The sequence below is a fragment of the Vulpes lagopus genome, chromosome 6 (genome assembly GCF_018345385.1).
Source record: "Vulpes lagopus strain Blue_001 chromosome 6, ASM1834538v1, whole genome shotgun sequence".
Lineage (NCBI taxonomy): Eukaryota > Metazoa > Chordata > Mammalia > Carnivora > Canidae > Vulpes > Vulpes lagopus.
In genome coordinates, this window is record NC_054829.1 from 59363214 (window position 1) to 59383481 (window position 20268).

The 20268-nt window shown below is 34.0% G+C and overlaps 1 protein-coding gene across 14 annotated transcripts in view; it reads left to right on the plus strand.

The window, feature by feature from the left end:
- The window catches only part of RALGAPA1 (Ral GTPase activating protein catalytic subunit alpha 1), a 247220-nt gene that overhangs the window by 46180 nt on the left and 180772 nt on the right, over positions 1-20268 (plus strand). For all 14 annotated transcript variants that reach the window (XM_041758113.1, XM_041758106.1, XM_041758107.1 and 11 more), the window contains exons 2-9: positions 95-205; positions 861-910; positions 6047-6104; positions 11684-11727; positions 13084-13261; positions 15196-15311; positions 17165-17303; positions 18554-18762. In XM_041758113.1, the coding sequence (XP_041614047.1) occupies positions 95-205; positions 861-910; positions 6047-6104; positions 11684-11727; positions 13084-13261; positions 15196-15311; positions 17165-17303; positions 18554-18762 (905 nt within the window). The remainder of the gene's footprint in view (positions 1-94; positions 206-860; positions 911-6046; positions 6105-11683; positions 11728-13083; positions 13262-15195; positions 15312-17164; positions 17304-18553; positions 18763-20268) is intronic.

Consider the following 20268-nt stretch of genomic DNA (forward strand, 5'->3'; position numbering starts at 1 on the left):
ATTTTTTTTGAAGGAAACTCACCACTATGACTATTTGCTGAACATGATTTAAAATTTATGTAATCACTAAAAATTGTTTTCATTTCCTTTTCAGAGAACGCAGAGTCTATCGATCTTAAACAGTTTTTTGACCAACATTTTTCACATATATATTATGTGTTCTTCGAGAATTTTGTGACTATTGAAGCCAGTCTTAAACAGAAAGGTAAGATGTTAAAATTGGTTCTAACTTGTGTTGGTGTTTCAAATAATTGTCATAAGTATTCACTTAAAAGTAGACCTTGGGCATTGGAATTTTAGTACTATTTCACTTCTTTTTGTTAAATGTCTTTTAGATACCCTCTCAAAGTATGGGTTAGTAATACTGTCTTCATTGTTTTGAGAAGGCTTGGAAGATTTGCTTTTTGCCTGGTCAGGTTTATTTACCTGTTTACTTTTTTGCTTTGAAGATTTTTATTTATTTGAGAAAGAGAGTGTCCCTCATGCATGAGTGGAGGGAGGGGCAGAAGGGGAGGGAGAAGCAGACTCCTCACTGAGCAGAGAGCCAGCAGTGGGTCTCATCCCAGGACCCTGAGATCATGACCTGAGCTGAAGGCAGACACTTTTTACTGGCTGACCACCCAAGTGCTCCTTCACAGTATGTTGTTTTTAGACATAAATATGTACAATCTAAATTTAATTATTGAAAAGAATAGGGAGGGATGCTATAATATTGTCTGTACATTGAACAGAATATGCTTTAAACATTGTATTCAAGAGTCACTGAGAAAATAGTGTTTGAAATATTTTAAGCTTTTTTAAGTGGTTAACAGGGAGGACAAAATGATAATATTTAAAATATTTTTCTGAAAATGTTTTAGGTCACAAGTCTCAAAGGGAGGAATTGGATGCTATACTTTTTATTTTTGAGGTGAGTATCTGCCAATCAGTGTTTTTTTCCTCCAAAATAATTCTTGGAATATACAAAGGAACAATTTGAACTTATAAAACTTATATCAAAAGACTAAATTTGCCATGCTTTCCAAGAGCTGAATCACATTTTTTATTCTAAAAATATACCTGACTTAATTCTTATTTTTTGAGATACATGTGTTATTTTTAGGTAGAGATAGAATTATATTTTTATGCATTTGACACCACAAAATTGGTAATACTATAAAATAGTTCAGTGTTTTACAAATTATTGTTCTATATTACTTTGGATTGGGGTGGGACAAGTCTTTATTGTTAAATAAACAGGAAATAGCAACATTTGATGCTATACTAAACTTTACATTTTATTTTTGGCATACTGATAAAAATTAGGATCCCCTCACTTTTAAAATAAGTCTCTGCCTCTTCATTCTGTCTTTCAAATCAAGCAATGAAAGGAGCATTCTGATCTTTATCAAGAATTCAGAATTCTGGATAAAGCCAGGATTAGATCTTGTAATTTTAAAAGACAGTAAAGAATTGGAAATCCGTGTCTCAAGATTGAGTTGTCTATTGGTAATTAAAAATAATTCACTGTTTTATACTTTGGGTACTTTGATAGAGTTTAGAAGAATTTGAACACCTGAATTCTTTCTTAGGTGTTGAGTTATTGATTTAGTCACAGCTGAAAAAAGAAAGGTTTTTGTTTTTGTTTTTTTAAGAGTTTCAGTTGGAAGTAACTGGTGTTGGTACCTATTCTGCTTTATTTTCAGTAATGATTGTCCCTAAGGAATTTGCTTATATTTCTTTCTCCACGTGTTTGTTTGATCTGTTTACAATGGGAATGTTAAAAACATAGATGTTTTGAGAAAGAAAGTATCAGAAGTCATTCAAATTATGTGCTCTAATCTAGAATTAAATGAGGAAATCAGTAACAAGGAAATTTGTAATTCACAAATATGTGGAAATTAATGAACACAGCCCCAAATAATCAGTGCTTATAGAAAGTTATGACATACCATAACTTAGGGAATGCAGGTAACCAAGCACTCAGAGGAAAATTTATAGTTATAGACTTAAAGGAAGAATGATACCACATCAATTGCCTGAGCTTCCACCTTAAACTAGAAAAAGAAGAGCAAATTAAACCCAAAGCAAGTGGGTTAAAGGAGATAATAAAGATTATAGCAAAATAAATGGAAGAAAGATTTTAAAAATGGAGAAAACCAACAGAACTGGAAGTCAGTTCACTCAAAAGATCAAGAATACTAATATTTAGTCATACTGACTAAGTAAAAAGATTGAGGAATTAACCAAATTCAGGAATTAAAAAGGAATATTACTACCAACCTTACAGAAATTGTAAGGATTCTAAGAGAATACTATGACCAATTGGATGGCAACAAATTTAATATATAAAATTAATATGTTTTTATAAAGACACAAAGCAATGGAATTGATTCAAAAAGAAATAGAAAACCTGAAAGACCTACAACTAGTGAAAAAAAATGCGTTAGTATTTAAATAAAATCCCACCAAGAAAAGCCCAGACCCAGATGATTTCACTAGTGAATTTTAACCAGACATTTAAAGAAAAATACCAGTTTTTCACAAATTCTTTAATAATAAATAAGAGGTGATATTTCACAGTTCATTCTATGAGGCCGGTATTACCCAATGAAAACCACACAAAAACATTACAAGGAAAGAGAATTATAATAAAATATTTTCATGACTATTGATATAAAATCCTCAAAAGAAAGGTGAATCAAACCAAGATGCATATAGAAAGGATGATATAACATGACCAAGTGAGACTTATCTAAGAAATACAAAGTTTAACATCTAAAAATTAATCAACTAATTGTATATAATAAGTGTAATAATAATGGAATAAAAGACAAAAAATATGTTATCAACAGAGAAAAAGCATTTGGAAAAATCCAGTACTTTTTCATGATAAAACACTTAACAGGGATCCCTGGGTGGCGCAGCGGTTTGGCGCCTGCCTTTGGCCCAGGGCGCGATCCTGGAGACCCAGGATCGAATCCCACGTCAGGCTCCCGGTGCATGGAGCCTGCTTCTCCCTCTGCCTGTGTCTCTGCCTCTCTCTCGCTCTCTGTGTGACTATCATAAATAAATAAAAATTAAAAAAAAAAAAAACACTTAACAAAATGGGAATAAATTGAAACTTTGTCAACTTGATATAGGACATCTACAGAAGTAACACGTTTAAGACCATACCTAATTTTGGATACCTTGAATGCTCCTTTCATTGCTTGATTTGAAAGACAGAATGAGGGCGGGATCCCTGGGTGGCTCAGCGGTTTGGCGCCTGCCTATCGCCCAGGGCGCGATCTTGGAGTCCCAGGATCGAGTCCCATGTCGGGCTCCTGGCATGGAGCTCTGCCTGTGTCTCTGCGCCCCCCCCCCCCCCCTCTCTCTCTCTCTCTCTCTCTCTCTATTATGAATAAATAAGTAAATCTTTTTTTTTTTTTTTAATAAGTAAATCTTTAAAAAAAAAAAAAGAATGAAGAGGCAGGAGTTATTTTAAAAGTGAGGGGATCTTAATTTTTATCAGTATGCCAAAAATAAAATGTAAAGTTTAGTATAGCATCAAATGTTGCTATTTCCTGCTTATTTAACAATAAAGACTTGTCCCACCCCAATCCAAAGTAATATAGAACAATAATTTGTAAAACACTGAACTATTTTATAGTATTACCAATTTTGTGGTGTCAAATGCATAAAAATATAAAAATAACACAAAATAAAAAATATCCACCTAAAAATAACACAAAAATAAAAAATCAAAACGAGGGTATCCCTCTTGCCATTTCTATTGAATATTACACTTGATTCTAGTCATGGCCGGTAGCAAGAAAAGGAAATAAAAGACATCAAGATTGAAAAATAAGTTAAAAAAAATTATCAACAGAGTAGGCAAGATAATAATTTCTAGGAAACGTTCCTTCAGACATTCATGCTTGTCCCGTGTTCAGGAAACTGAGATGGATTGATTAGTTAATGGAAGATCTTTTAGGACCTTCCTTCTATTAAAAAATAATGTTTAGTTTCCTGTATATAATATATACTGATTAATTGTTTTTAGTAAGTGATTTTTGTTTTAGAATATAAAGATGTTAATTACAGGGCTTTCATCTTTTGGAAAAAATTATTTAACCTATGTGCTGATGTTTTTCTACTTATAATGGGGACAATAACATCTGACCTGTACCTTTAGAGACTAATGATGATTTTTAAAAATCAAGAAATTTATAAAAATTGAGTTCCTCTTTTTGTAGTAAAAAAAAAAACACCATTATGTAGTGTTAATAATATGATACAGGATTTATAATGTTTTCTTCCCTGGCTAGAGATGGTTTCTTTCATCTTTATGGTAACCACATAAAAATAAAGACATGTTTATTTACAAGGGGTTAAATCTGAAGTGTAATAGTCATAATTTAGGGATGTTTTTGATTAGTTTACAAACTTATCAGCTTATAATTTTGTCTCTTTCTACAACAAAATAAATACAATTACACAGTTGTTGTCTAGAGAAATATGAAGAGGCAAAGGTAAAGAAGTTTGTGTATCTCATCCTCTTGTATGAGATGGACTAAATAAATAAGATCATATCAAGTGGAAGATAGAGGAGTGTAAAACATGCATAGTATCTTTTGGACAGAATAGTATAAAAGTCACATTTTGGATTAAGCATATCAAGATTGGAATCAGTTTCGTCCACTTTCTACTTAAGCACATTACTTTAACCCATTTTCTCATTTTTAAAAAATGAGATTAATAAACTCTCTCTTTAGAATGGATTAATGAGATACTGTTATATTAAATGTCTAGTGTTTGGCCCTTATGAACATTTGGTTAATGTGATTTCTAAAGAATAACAGTAGTAAGCAGCCCCCGTGGCACAGCGGTTTAGCGCCACCTGTGGCCTGAGGTGTGACCCTGGAGACCCAGGATCGAGTCCCATGTTGGGCTTCCTGCATGGAGCCTGCTTTTCCCTCTGCCTGTGTCTCTGCCTCTCTCTCTGTGTGTGTCTCTATGAATAAATAAAATCTTTAGAAAAAAAAAATAACAGTAGTAAGAGCAGCAGTAATAAGAAACATACACACAAAACTCATTCAGCAAGCAGATAAGCACTGATAACATCATTTAGTAGCATAGTAAGGCAGTTTTTGAATTAGAATAATTCACACAGAAGAAATTTGTAAAGGGAATTAAAGGTAACGTTTTGAAAGCATTACCTATAAAAAGTGTTTATTCCACATTAATGGAAACCTGTATTAGCTTAATTGTAAGGATCCTGAATTTTTAAACATTGTTCTTATATACCTATAATCATCATAGATATAAGTATCTTTGGGTTCACACAAATCAGTATAAATATTTGATGTGATTTTTTTGAAATCAAAATATTTTCCCTACTTTTATCAAAATGAGGAAGAACTATTCAAAATGAGACAAAATGTCACAAATAATAGTGTCTGAGAGAATTCAAAATTTATCAGTAATATCCACAATACAGAAATTCTGAGAATAGTAAATGATCATTTTGAAATATATTAGAGTTGGTGTTTATTCCATAAAGAGAAATTTACTTTCCACATCATTTTAGACGATAACTTTTTATTATTTTTTTTCTCAAGTCTTCGTTAGTATAACTTGTTGGTTTTGTTTTTTTGTGGTTTTTTTTGGTGTTTTCCAATATTGATCAGTGTGTCCGTGCTGAAATAGAGCAAGTACTGTCAGATTAGTTTATTTTTTATTTATTTATTTTTTTAAAAATTTTATTTATTTATGATAGTCACAGAGAGAGAGAGAGAGGCAGAGACACAGGCAGAGGGAGAAGCAGGCTCCATGCACCGGGAGCCCGACGTGGGATTCAATCCCGGGTCTTCAGGATTGCGCCCTGGGCCAAAGGCGGGCGCCAAACCGCTGCGCCACCCAGGGATCCCTGTCAGATTAGTTTAAATACTATTTTGTGTTTGTGATGCTCTTTTATATAGAAACTATTAAAGGCATAAGCTTTTTGTTTAATTTTTCACATTGCACAGAATGTGGACTCATTATTTGCTTTTCATTCTTTTGTTTTATTCATACTGATTTTTAGAAAATTTTACAACTTCTTCCAGAAAGAATTCATCAGCGATGGCAGTTTCACAGTATTGGTAAGTAATTTGAATATGTATTTCACATTTGACATAAATGATAATATATGAAAATGCTCTGTAGTGAGTTGGTCAGTATTTGAAATGAATTTATAGTTTATGCTTTGGTAAAAACGATATAAAGAATGCAGGACTGTATTTACTGGGAGTGTAAGATAAAAATATAGATGAAGGATTTCCAGTCAAAATGGCATATTAAATTTCTTTGATCTGTCTGTTTCTTTACTTTAGTAATGATGATAAAACTATAAAACCAAAAAAATAAAAGCAGGAAAACAAAGTAAACATCTCAGAATAAAAAATGGAACAGAAATGTAAAGTGCCAAATAGAGTGAATATTTGGGCTCCGGATTCGAAAGCAAGCAGTGTCACCTGGCAGTTAGTTTGTTCCACAGAAAATAGTGGTGGGAACTAGAATTAACCTTTGCTTGAAGGGCCAGAGTAGAACTTTTGAGATCATGGAATGAAGCCAAAAAGAAAAAGGGAGGAAAAAAAACCCTGCTGTGGATTACTGTCAGAGACTAAGTAGAGAGGAGACCACAGACTTTCTGTTACCTTGAACTAAGCCAGGGTGCTTGCTGGCTTGGAGTCTGGTCTTTTAACAATAACAGTATCACCACAGGGCTCTTAAGCTCTTATTCTAAGACATTTCCCCCCTCTATCATTAGAAAGGAGTCTGCAGGTAAGCAATTGGTGGCTCTGGTTTAGGTATCCCAATGGTGTCAGGTTTGATTGCTAATGATTCTTCTGACCCTTCTCTCATGTGAAGTATGCGGATGGCCACCCTATCTACATCGTTTAAGTAGAATGTTATAGGCCTTACATTCATTGGTAAAATGTGTATTTGTTTCTCTTAAAAAAGAAAGTCATAGATTTTATTTAGGCCTCATATTTCTTAATCCATTATAGCAAGTGAAATATTTTCTGGACACAATTTAAAAACAGGCATGGGATTTGAATAGACATTTCTCCAAGATATACAAATGACCAATAAGCACATGAAAATATGCATCATTTGTAGGGAAAAGTAAAACACAACTATAAGGAGATATCACTTCACATCTACTAGGATGATGGTAAGCAAGAAAATAACAAGCATTGGTGAGGCTGTGGAGAACTTGGAACCCTCGAACACTGTTAGTGGGAATATAAAATGCTGCAGCTGCTTTGAAAATCTGTCTAGCCATTTCTCCAAAGAAGACATACAAATGGCCAACAGACACATGAAAAAAGGCTCAACAACCCTTGTCATCAGGGAAATACAAATCAAAACTGCAGTGAGATACTATTTTACACCAGTTAGATGGGCTAAAATTAACAAGACAAGAAGCAACAAATAATTGGCAAGGAAGTGGAAAAAGGGGGAACTCTCTTACACTGTTGGTGGGAATGCAAGCTGATATAGCCACTCTGGAAAACAGTATGGAGATTCCTCAAAGACTTAAAAATAGAGCTACCCTGTGACCCAGCAATTGCTCTAATGGATATTTACCCCAAAGATATAGATGTGGTAAAATGAAGGGGCACCTGTACCCCAATATTCATGGCAGCAATGTCCACAAGAGCCAAACTGTGGAAGGAGCCACAATGTCCTTCGACAGATGAATGGATAAAGAAGATATGGTAAATATATACAATGGAATATTACTCAGCCATCAGAAGGGATGAATACCTACCATTTACATTGACATGGATGGAACTGGAGGGTATTATGCTAAGTGAACTAATAGGAGAAAGACAATTATCTATCATACAGTTTCACTCAAAAGAAATAGTGTAGAGGATCATAAGGGAAGAGAGGGGAAACTGAATGGGAAGAAATCAGGGAGATAAACCACGAGAGACTCTTAAGTCTGGGATATAAATTGAGGTTTGCTTGCTGAAAGGGAGGTGGGTGAGGGGATGGGGTAACTGGGTAATGGGCATTAAGGAAGGCACGTGATATGATGAGCACTAAGTGTAATACACAACTGATGGATTATTGAACACTATATCTGAAAGTAATGACATACTGTATGTTGGCTAATTGAATTTAAATAAAAATAAAAAAAGGAAACCAGTCTGGCAGTTACTCAAAATATTAAACATAGAGCTCCTGTATGGCTCAGCAATTCTATACCCAGGTATATACCCAAGAGAAAGGAAAACATAGGTCTGTAAAGAAACATACTCTAATGTTCATAGCACTATTTTTCATAATAGCCAAAAGGTGGAAATAAGCCAGTGTCTGTTAACTAATGATTAGATGAGTAAAACAGGTTTTATCTTAAAAAAAAAAAAAAAAAAAAGTCTTTTGTGGGACTTTGAAACTGTAAGCCTTCCCAATTAGTTCCAGAAACAAAAGGAACTTTGGACATCTAGGAAGGATATTGATACAGGGGCTATAAAAGATAAAATCCTGAGTACTCAGTAAAGCCATTTAGAATAAACTTTTTAGATAGAGTTTGAGACTAAATATAATGTACCCATTATAAGTAAGGAACTCTTAGAACTCGATAAGACAAATATTTAAAAATTGGCAAAATATTTGAATATACTTTATATCAGAGAAGAGATGTGAATTGGTAATAAGCACATAATAAGGTACTCAATAAAATAGTGAAATACTGTTTTGTGTTTCATAATCATAAAAATGTCTTTGAAGGTTGTTTATGAAGAAACTTTTTTTTGATACATCTGAACTTCACAACTTTATTGTAGCTTCTAAGGAATGTAGCCTTAAATTTCCAAAAGAGCTTTAGGCTCTCTACTTGCTATGATTAATAATATTCCAATAATGCCTAACTTGAGAAGATACAGAAGTGGTCATTTTTCTTTGTCACCTAGAAAAATCCTAAAACTGTTTTCTTTGATTTCTGCCTTATATATGAAGGAAAATAAATCAATGACTAGTTTATTTTTTTAAAGTAGCTTTATTCAAGTATAATTCATAGAGGTAAAATTCATCTATTTAAATAAATAGTTCAGTGATTTTAAATAAATATTTAGAGTCACCACTGTCTAGTTTTAGAGCATTATCTCACCCTGTAGTATTCCTTCAAGCCCATTTACAGTTAGTACGTTTCTCACCACCACAGTCTGCTTTCTGTGCTCAATAAATGTCTTTTTTTTTTTGACATTTCATGTAAATGAAATCATACAATTTATAGTGGCTTGCATCTGGCTTCTTTCACTTAGCATAATTTTTGTTTGTTTTCCATATTATAGCATGTATCATCATTTCTTTTTTATTGCTGTATACTCTCATGGATATATCATGTTTTATCTACTCTCCAATTCATGGGCATTTGTATTATTACCAGTTAATTATAACTTCTTTATTCTATTTGTTTTATTGTAGATTCCTTTCAATTTTCTGTATATAGGAACAGGTCAGCTGCAATTTAAGATAGTTTTATTTTTATATTTCCAATTTAGTATCTTTTTAGTTCCAATTTAGTATCTAATTTCTTTTTCTTCCTTCCTTCCTTCCTTCCTACCTTCCTTCCATTCTCTTTTGTTTATTCTCTAGTATAGTGTTGACTAAAAGTGGTGAAAGCAGATAGATACTCTTGCATCATTCCTAATGTGTGAGAGAAAGCAGTTATTCTTTCACCATTAAGTATAGTGTTAGGTATTTTTATAGCTATGACAGAACCTTTATTATAGTATTCCTAGGAATAGCAAAAATTTGAAAACAAATGTCCTAACATAAAATAAGATTAATCATAGGGAATGGAATAGTATATAGCAGTTAAAGTGAATTAATGAGAGCTATATAGATCACTACAGATAAATTTCAGAAGCTAGTGTTGGATGTGAAAAGTAACTTCGGGCACCTGGGTGGCTCAATCAGTTGGGTGTCTGACTCTTGATTTTGGCTCGGATTGTGGTCTCAGGGTTGTGAGCTTGAGCCCCAAGTAGGGCTCTGTGCCGAGTGTGGTGCTTGCTTAAGATTCAGCCCTCCCCTGCTACCACCCTGTGCTGCTTTTGTACTCCTGCGCTTTGTTTCTCTCAAAAGAAAAGAAAAGAAAAGTAACTTATAGGCTCATTTTGTATGATAGCATATATAAATGTAAAGGTTTTTCTTAAACTATTAAATTTCAAACAATCAGATTTGATTACTTTTCCAATACATTCTTTTTTGGTTGTTGTTGTTCTAAAATCCAATCCACACTGCATTTAGCATGTATAGATCCTTTTAGGAGAGCTGATTAAAGACTGAGGTTTACATAGTATTGCTTTAAGAAATTGAATTTGTGCAAACAGAAGAAGAGGACCGAGACAAATCAACATAGTTTTATTTGAAATATTAAAGCTTATTTTTGTATGACAAATAAAACTTAACCAAATAAAATCCTGGCTTGATCTGTGTATATGTGTCTTGCATGTGTGTAATCTTGATATTAGAATAAAAAAAATAGGATTAGAACAAATAGCTATGGAAGAAATTCTTGTTCTGGTTTAGCACCTGCCTTTGGCCCAGGGCGCGATCCTGGAGTCCCAGGATCGAGTCCCGTGTCGGGCTTCCGGCATGGGGCCTGCTTCTCCCTCCACCTGTGTGTGTCTCTGCCTCTCTCTCTGTCTATCATAAATAAATAAATCTTTAAAAAAATACATGAATTCTAAATATTTTATTGATTTATAAATAAATAGACTTAATATAAAAATATTTTGGAAGTAATTAATACCAAAATCTGGATAATGTTTTTTTCTGGGGAAAGTAGGAGGAGATTGATTTGACGTGTTTTTTTTTTTTTTTTTTTTTTTAAGATTCTATTTATTTATTCATGAGAGACACAGAGAGAGAGAGGGGGCAGAGACACAGGCAGAGGGAGAAGCAGGCTCCATGCAGGGACGTGGGACTTGATCCTGGGTCTCCAGGATCAGGCCCTGGGCTGAAGGCAGCACTAAACCACTGAGATACCGGGGCTGCCCCTTTGGCGTGGTTTATAAGGAGGCTTCCATGATACTTGGTAGATAGAACATCATAGATAAGGTAAATAAATGAAATTTTGAAAGTATAAGAAACATAGGACTGTGCTTAGTAGGTTTCTTTAGACCAACTGGTGGGCCTTTGGATGTTTGTTAGTGTAATTTCAGTGTTTCATTATAGAGTAGAAATATTGTTAATATTGTTAATAATTTAAAAAAAGTATTAAAGATGACTTTGAATATTCTGAAAAAGCAAAGTATTACAATGAAAATGTTAGGAATTATTATAGAAGTTCATGTGGTTAATTAAATGGAAATTTCCTACAGTAGTTTTTATGTATATTAATGATATAGAAAGCGTTTAATTATATTCTTAGTCTTAAATAAGAGATATACAGAGGTGGTTATATTAAATGCAATTTTGAGATTATGGTTTGTTTCAATAGACTAAATCATGTTTAATTCCAATAGACTGTGTGTTGAAAAGGTGACTCTATATGCCCTTCTGGTCCCAAGATTATGGCCAGAGGGATATCAGGGTCACCAAGAATAATTTGGAGGTTGCCAAGGACTTGTATTAAAATGTTTTCAAGTCTGACCGAGAACTCTGACATTTGGAAACAACTAAGAAAATATGAATATTTTAAATCATGTTTTCTTTTCAGGATTGATTTTAAAGAAACTACTCCACACAGGAAACTCCTTGAAGGTATAAATAATTTTTTTCTATGACTTTTAAAAAACTATGAGTAAAGCATATAGTTTCTTGTTCTACCTTTTCTACATCAACTTTTTTCCTAAAGAATTTTGAATTGTCTTTAGTTCACTTAGTTGAAGTGAATTGACTTAAAATAGAGCAACATACTCAGTATGTGTGAAAATACATACTGGATTGACCAGGCTGTTGAAAAACTATCGTTTGCCACTGCATTTAGTGATTCACTAGGAATACTTTACTCACTGTTCCCCAGAAGACAAAGATTATTTGGTCATTCAAAAAATTATTCTTTATATTACCAGAACTATTCTAAGATGTAGGGAAAAATAGAGGATCTACATTTTAAAAGTTGGTTTTATTTCTTCTTCATTATCTCACTGTGCTATGGTTAAGAGAAGCTACCCAGTGCAAGCAAAAGTATCTTGTAGTTAAGTGAAAGTTTCAGATTGTGGGTAGGTTTGGTGTCAAGGCTTGATATAGCAGTACAAAGGAATAAGCCTTCCTAATTGTTTTCTTGTTATCTCTTTAAACCGTGAGGGTGACAGCTGTTTAACAGCTTTGGCAGTGGCCGTTTACCAAGCTGTGGTAGGGCAATTTCCAAAGCTGCCAGTGAAATTAGCTTAGTGAAGAACTTTGTGTTTTGTCTGTCAGATGCTGAATGTTTTTCTCTTTTCCTGTTCTCTTCCTGGGAGAGAATTTATTCATTGATTGGAATATTTGATGTCTTTTGTTCTAGGTGCTTAGAATATGGTAATAGGTCAGAATTTCTGCTTTGCAGTTTAGCAGCAAAAAATAAGTAGATGATAATTTCAGAGAGTGGTAGGTAAGCTTTTGAAGGACAAGAACATTGATTTAGCAGGACACCAGGATCCCCATAACGATTCCACTTTCTGCCAAGCTCATTGTACAAAGAACAGTTAATGCCCTCTTTCTTTTTGCTTCTTGGATTAGACCAGTGGTGCTGGGAAAGAGGGAGGTAAACAAGAAGGAAATAATTTTCTGATTTTTTTTTTTACAAATGGAAATTTTAGAATAAACATTACCTGATAGCTTTAAGTAGTTAGAGGTCAAGTTTATTCCGTATTTGTTCAAAATCCATGAATTTAAATTTAGAAATAATAAGGGCTCAGTACAAAAAGAAAAAAAAATTAGGGCTCAGTAAATGACATGGGTATTGTAGCCCTTCCTCTTTCCTTCTCACCTTCCTTTTCCCCTTTTCCCTCTTTTCCTTCCTCTCTTTTGCAAAGTACCATTCTCTAATCATCTTCTAGGGAATTTTGGTCTTAAAAGTAAGATAATATTTCCATTATAAGTAAAAATACTGGTTTTCATTTTATTTTATTTTAGATCAGACGAGAGGGTGTTCGTCTTTTCTTATTATGGTTGCAAGCTCTTCAGAATAACTGTAGCAAAGAACAGCTTTGGATGTTTTCATGCTTAATTCCTGGATTTTCAGCACTACAATCTGAATATGGACCTCGAACTTTAGATAATCTCATTAATCCTCCACTCAACCTTCAAGAAAGTAAGATTTATGAGATCTTATCCATCAGTACTTTAAATTTTTCTTTGTAGTTAATATAATTTTAAAATGTCTGTATGTTTATTAACTGGGTAATTCAAGGCCAAGTTTCAAAATACAGGTATTATTTTTCACTTATAATGAGTCCAGCAGATCAGAAGATGATTGCCATAAAGAAATAGTTATGTTTCCCAAGGGAAGAAGGCATGCCACACCAGGGAGGGTGGCTACACAGGGAAGTTCCAGGGTCAGTCAGGGGTAGGGCATCATAGGCAAGAGCCCTTATTATGATTTCTGTAGGTAGGAACATGGTGAGGCAGTGTGAGCAGTCCTATAATTGACTTGTTTAGATAATTTCAGCAGGCTTAGGTGTAGAGAGATTGTTCCTCATTGTCACCCAGTTACCTTGGGTGATTAGGTCAGGGGGATAGTGGCCTTGAGTAAGATAGCCCAATAGAAGTGGGGTGGAGGTATGGACTCTGGACTGGTTGGTTTGCATGTGAAAGGCATGTTCTCAGGCCCATCTTTACTGTCTCTGGGAATTACCTGTTTATCCCAGAGGGAGGGGGACATTCTCCCCTGGCCAACAAGGCTCCTGATGTCAAAGCATCAGAAACACATGGTTAATATAAGCTGTTTTACATTTATCTTTCACTTCTAATTTTCATGTGTTATCCTGTATCCTTGAGTTAATTCGGATGTACATTGAAGTACAAGAGTATTTTACTTTGTGCCAAGAGGACTGTAACAAAACCTATTTTTGTGAGCTTAATTACTTGGCTAATATTTACTGAGAAACCGGTTTAGGAACCTGCCTATACTAGTTGCTGTTTAGGAAATATTTAAGAGAATTTAGCTAGTTGGTGGTCAGTTTTCTTGAATTTACATTTGTTATAATGAATGTTTTTGACTATCTGAAAATTTTAGAAAATGGTCACGTTTCTTATTTTATACATGGATTTTTGTAATCAAGGAACTAAGATGCTGTCCTTTTTTTTTTTTTTTTTTTTTTTTACATTTTATTTATTTATTCAAGGAAGACACAGAGGCAGAGTGAGCCTGGTCAATACTAGAATAATATGTCCTTTATTTTTTTAAATTCTTTTTTTGAAGATTTTATTTATATATTCATGAGAGAACAGAGAGAGAGGCAGAGAAAGAGAAGTAGAAGGAGAAGCAGACTCCCTGCAAGGAGCCTGATACAGGACTTGATCCCAGGACCCTGGGATCACGACCTGAGCCAAAGGCAGATGCTCAACCACTGAGCCACCCAGGCGTCCAAGATGCTATCCTTTTTGAGAGGGAAATAGCATTTCATTCACTACTTTACAGAGTGAGCATTGAACATGGTCATTACTAAAATAATATGTCCTTTATTTTTTTTAATCCTTTTTTTTTTTTTTTAAGATTTTGTTTATTCATGAGAGACTTAGAGAGAGAGGCAGAGGGAGAAGCAGGCTCCCTATGGGGGCCTGATGTGGGACTCAATCCCAGGATCGAGGGATCACAACCTGAGCCAAAGGCAGATGCTCAATCACTGAGCCACTCAGGTGCCCCACATAATATGTCCTTTAATTGATAAATAGGGTCATTATTGTTCTTTCCCATCATACTATAGAATTTTTGTAATGGACACACTTAATGTAAATTTTAAAGTAGAAATTCTTTTTCAAGTAAGATTCACTCTTAAGCCCTTTACTATCTGTCTTTCCATCCCTGTTACATCTCAGTCAAGGGCTTATGAAACAGTTGATTATTAAACTTTATGGTTGTTGAATGGACTGTTAGATGATCTCAGGTTTGTTTCAAGTCAGTCGTTAGAACGTTTTTAAGCAGTATTTATTGCATATATGTTTTATAGTTAAATTTTATTTTCAATCACAGTATTTCATTGTTAAATTTGTTTTATAATTAAACTAAATTTTGTCTTTGTATAGCCCAAGTCACTATAGAGGAAATCACTCCTCTAGTCCCCCCACAATCAGGAGACAAAGGACAAGAAGATCTCACAAGCTATTTTCTTGAAGCACTTTTAAAATACATAGTAATTCAGGTATGTGTTATCTTCTTTGCTATCCTGCCTCTTACCATCTCGTGTGGGTAACTAATTTTTCCCTCTTTTGCCATTGTTCTGTTAGAGGAGATACTTGCTTATTTTCTTGAGGGAGGACAAATTTTTACTTTTGAAAATGTATATTTTGTATGCTTTTCCTGAAATAAAAATCAATGGAGGGATTATGAATCTCTTAGAAAGGGAGCTAATTGTTACTGTCATTATTATTACCAGTTTTTCTTTTTTAAAAAACAACTTTTATGCCTCATAGATTTTTAAAATTGTTTTGCTGGTTTATTGATATATAACTGACATATAGTAAACTGTAATATTTCAAATACACAATTTAATGAAATATATTACATATATATATATAGTCATGTAGCCATTCCCATAATCAAGATAATGATCATATCAATATAATGATCATATTACCCCTAAAAGTCCTCAGATGGCCTTGTAATACATCATTTTCCATTCCTAACCACTGCCTCATTCCCATGCAGCCGTAGATCTGATATATGTCATTATAGTTTGCATTTTCCATATTTTCATATAAATGGAATCATATGGTATTTACTTATTTTTGGTCTGGCTTCTTTTTTCTATCATAATTATTTTGAAAATCATGTTGTGTATCAAAGTTTGGTTCTTTTTATTGCTCTGTTTTTCATTGTATGGATATAACAACATGCTTTGTTATTTAGTCACCTGTTGATGGTGATATGAGTTGTTTCCAGTTTTTGGCTATTAAAATAAAACTGAATATTGATAAACAAGTCCTGTGGACATAAAGTTTCTTTTCTCATGAACACTAGATGTTCAAGTTTCTAAACATCTAGTAGTGGAATAACTGGGTTATAGTAGAAGTATTTATTGACTTTTTAAGGCATCGCCAAGCTGTTTTCCACATGTTTGTACCTTTTTACATTCCACCAGCTTAATTTTTTTACATTCACAGCTTAATCTGTGAAGCTTAAAAGTTGCTTCACATCCTCATCAACAGTTGGTATGGTCAGTATGTAATTTTAGTTATTCTAAAGGAGTAATGTATAGTGGTATCTCATTGAAGCCTACTCCGGGCTTCTACCATTCCCGTACTTAAATATCTTCCTCACTCTATTGGCATTCTCACACCCTATATTTTACTGCTCTTTCTCCTCTTATCCTCCACCCCTTCACTTCATGGACCATGTCTTCACCCTACCAGGCTCTAAGTCTCCACTGGGCTGCCACCTCTGCTATATCCTTTCATGGATGCCCTGCTTCTGCGGTCAGCCTCTGATTACTGCACTTATCTGCTACTGCTTTCACTCTTTCCCCCAATCCTATTTCATGTGACTTTTAAGGCTGAATTATTCAGGACAGGGCAAAGGGGGGAAGATCATTAGTAATTTGTCATTAGTAGAGCCAAGTTTGAGTCAACTTTGAAAATTTTCAGAGCAGGGATCCCTGGGTGGCACAGCGGTTTAGCGCCTGCCTTTGGCCCAGGGCGTGATCCTGGAGACCCCGGATCGAATCCCACATCGGGCTCCCGGTGCATGGAGCCTGCTTCTCCCTCTGCCTATGTCTCTGCCTCTCTCTCTCTCTCTCTGTGTGACTATCATAAATAAATACAAATTTAAAAAAAAAAAAAGAAAATTTTCAGAGCACACTTCTAAGATTTTTAAAATATACATAATGCATTTACATGGCATTATACTAGTTTCTACAGTTTGCCCTTTATATATATTTAGCTGTATAGCTTTAGAGTATAACAAATTAGTGTATCACTTAAGTAACCTTTTATAGTCTTATTTATGATCACTGTTTTTATCTTGTGGAATGATTCTGATTGTTTTTTTTATTTTTAGGTAAAAAGCTTAGAATGGAAGAACAAAGAAAACCAAGAAAGAGGATTTTCATTTTTGTTTTCACATTTTAAGAAATATTACTTGCCTTATATTTTCCCAAACATCTGCAAGGAGAATAGTTTATATCATCCTGTACTTGGTAGGTAGTCTGTTGAATTTATAGAAGATTATACATAAGAATAAAATATACTTCATTGTAAAGTTGGCATTTGTTACCTACAGAAAACTGATAATATTTGATATTTGTAGTGATTGTTCAGAGATACTATACCTTGATTCATACAGAAAATAGAATTTTATTCGTAGGAAAGTTTCACTGAGAGTGAAGAGATTTTTTTTTTTTTTTTTTAATGTATTCTTTGGATCTCACTGACTGGAAAAGTTAAGCCACCAGAAATATTGGATATTATAAATTAAACTTAAATTCTGATATTGGTATGATCTTTAAACTATATTATAAATATTCTTTTTAAGGTCCCTCACAGGTTCAATGTAGTATGTCTTACTCAGATTCTGTATGAATAATAATGTTGTCGTATGTTTTGATGATGTTTAGTCCAGTATTTAGTGGCTTTGCCAGAATGGCTGAGTCTTGAAACTAGAACCTTTCTGATGAATCTTGGTTTAGAAGCAGACCTCTTCCATATGTAGAAGGCATTGGCAGTCTGTATGTGGAAATGTTCTTTTTACAGAAGAATGTTCCTATTTCAAGCTTTGCCAAGTTTAGATAGCTAATAGGCTTAGGCATAACCATTAAGGCCAGTAGAAAGGACTTAAATTAGAGTAGCAGATCTTTGCAATTGAGAATGATATTTGCTTTAAAAATATTTTTGCTCTAAAAATCAAGGAAAAATTCTCATACCTTGTATTCAAAATTTGTGTCTCAGTTTTAGGTTAGTTTTAGGTTAGTTTAGGTTAGTGAGTTCTCATTAATTTTTTAAAAATTTTATTTATTTATTCACGAGAGAGAGAGGCAGAGGCAGAGGGAGAAGCAGGCTCCATGCAGGGTGCCTGATGTGGGACTCAATTCCGGGACTGTGGGATCACACCCCGACCCAAAGGCACATGCCCTACAGCTGAGCCACCCAGGTGTCGCAAGTTCTCATTAATTTTAAATGGCTCTGGAAACTTCCGTGTACTTAGGATTCGCTGAGATTTTTCATGATATTTTGTAAGAAGACGTATTTCCGTGTATCGCGATACACGGTTCATTCTTTTAGATTACATGCAATATCTAGCAGATTATTTTAAAATGCCACTTTTGTACTAAATCTACTTCCCAAACAAGGATATCATCACAAGTGTTTTCTCAAATGTTTAAAAATGTTGATGTATCTAAGCATAATTCCTTTTTTATTTTGGTTTTTGTTTTCCTTTTATTTTTCATAGATATCCCACAGGTGAGACCAAAGCCACATTATGTTGTGATAAAAAAGGATGCTGAAACCAATGAAGCAATCTATTGTACAAAAGAACCTTTCATTAAGGCTCGAGTTATTGTCATCCGTTGGCTGGTTTCTTTCTGGCTTGAGCCAAAGCCACATACAGGACCTCATATTCCTGGGATGGAAGGTGAAGTCTTGCCAAAGAATATTCAGGTACTACAAAGGGCAAACTTGTGAAAAATGGCTTAAGAGATGTGTCTGTGGATTTCAATTACCTTAGGTGTAGAACACATTTAAAACAAATAATGGTAATATTTTCTTTGTACAAATGTATTTTATTAATCTGAATTCTAACAATTACAGAGTCAGTAATCTTAATAGAAAAAAACTTGGAAGATATAGGAGATAATTCCAGTCACGTATGAATCTCAGCTTCTAATTTGTTTCTGTAATTTATGTTAATTGTGCAGTACTAAAAATATTCTGAATTGTACACATGAATTCTTGCAGTTGGAAACAATTTGTAATCAGATGGTTGTAGGACATCATGGTTCTTTTTTGATTTTTAAGCATTCACAGAATCCTGATTTAAAGCCTTGTCTCCGAGGGTGCCTGGCTGGCTCAGTCGGTGGAGCATGCCACTCTTGATCTCAAGGTTGTGGGTTCAAGGCCCACATTAGATGTAGAGATTACTTAAAAATAAAATCTTAAAAATAATCTTGTCCCTATCTCCTTTCCCCTTTTACCAACAAGAGCAAGGAGTCTAGAAATGTGGTGTAAAATTATACATCTCTACAGTGGAGGGACTGATATTTAACCTTCTAGTATTTTTTATTAAACAGTTTTCCCTCTTTTTTACACTTACCACTTTCTTCTTTTCCCTTAATATGTGTTTTTTTCTGAACTTACCTATATTGCAGTGTTTATTTATTTACAGTTTTTTTCCTTTTCTCAGATTTTCTTCATTTAGTTTTAAAAATCTTAAACTGGGCAGCCCCGGTAGCGCAGCGGTTTAGCGCCGCCAGCAGCCTGGGGCGTGATCCTGGAGACCCTGGATCGAATCCCATGTCGGACTCTCTGCGTGGAGCCTGCTTCTCCCTCTGCCTTTGTCTCTGCCTCTCTCTCTCTCTCTCTCTCTGCATCTCTATGAATAAATAAAAAATAAATAAAAATCTTAAACTGTGTGTTTTTGTTATGACTTCTTAGATCTTTTACAAATTAAGTGGAGGTATAGTGTATGTTTAGTTGATTAGTGTTCAGAAAATTTAACTTATATCCCCCTTAATCATTTATTTATCTGCAGCCAACTATGGGTATGTTTTCCTTAAAACTTTGCTCTAAGGTCTCTACAAATAATTATTAAGTGTAGAAACTCAAGCAGAACTATTTTTCATGATCCTAGAACTTAATGTACTAAAATCACAGGGTTTTTGATTGGAAAGGTATGTTTGAGCTCATTTATTTAAACCTTTATGTTTTATAGGTGACAAAACTGAGACCAAAAATTGAGTAACTTACTGGAAAGTAATTTGCCATGCTACTATAATACCATGGTAGTAATTTCCTCATCACCAACCTTAAGACTTTTACCTTATTTCTAGGCTCAGTCTTCATCTTTAGTCATGGTGAAAATTCTTTTTAAGTAACTAGAATATAGAGTGTTCTCTTGAGTTTGCCTTCTTTCTTTCTTTTTAAGATTTTATTTTTAAGTAATGTCTA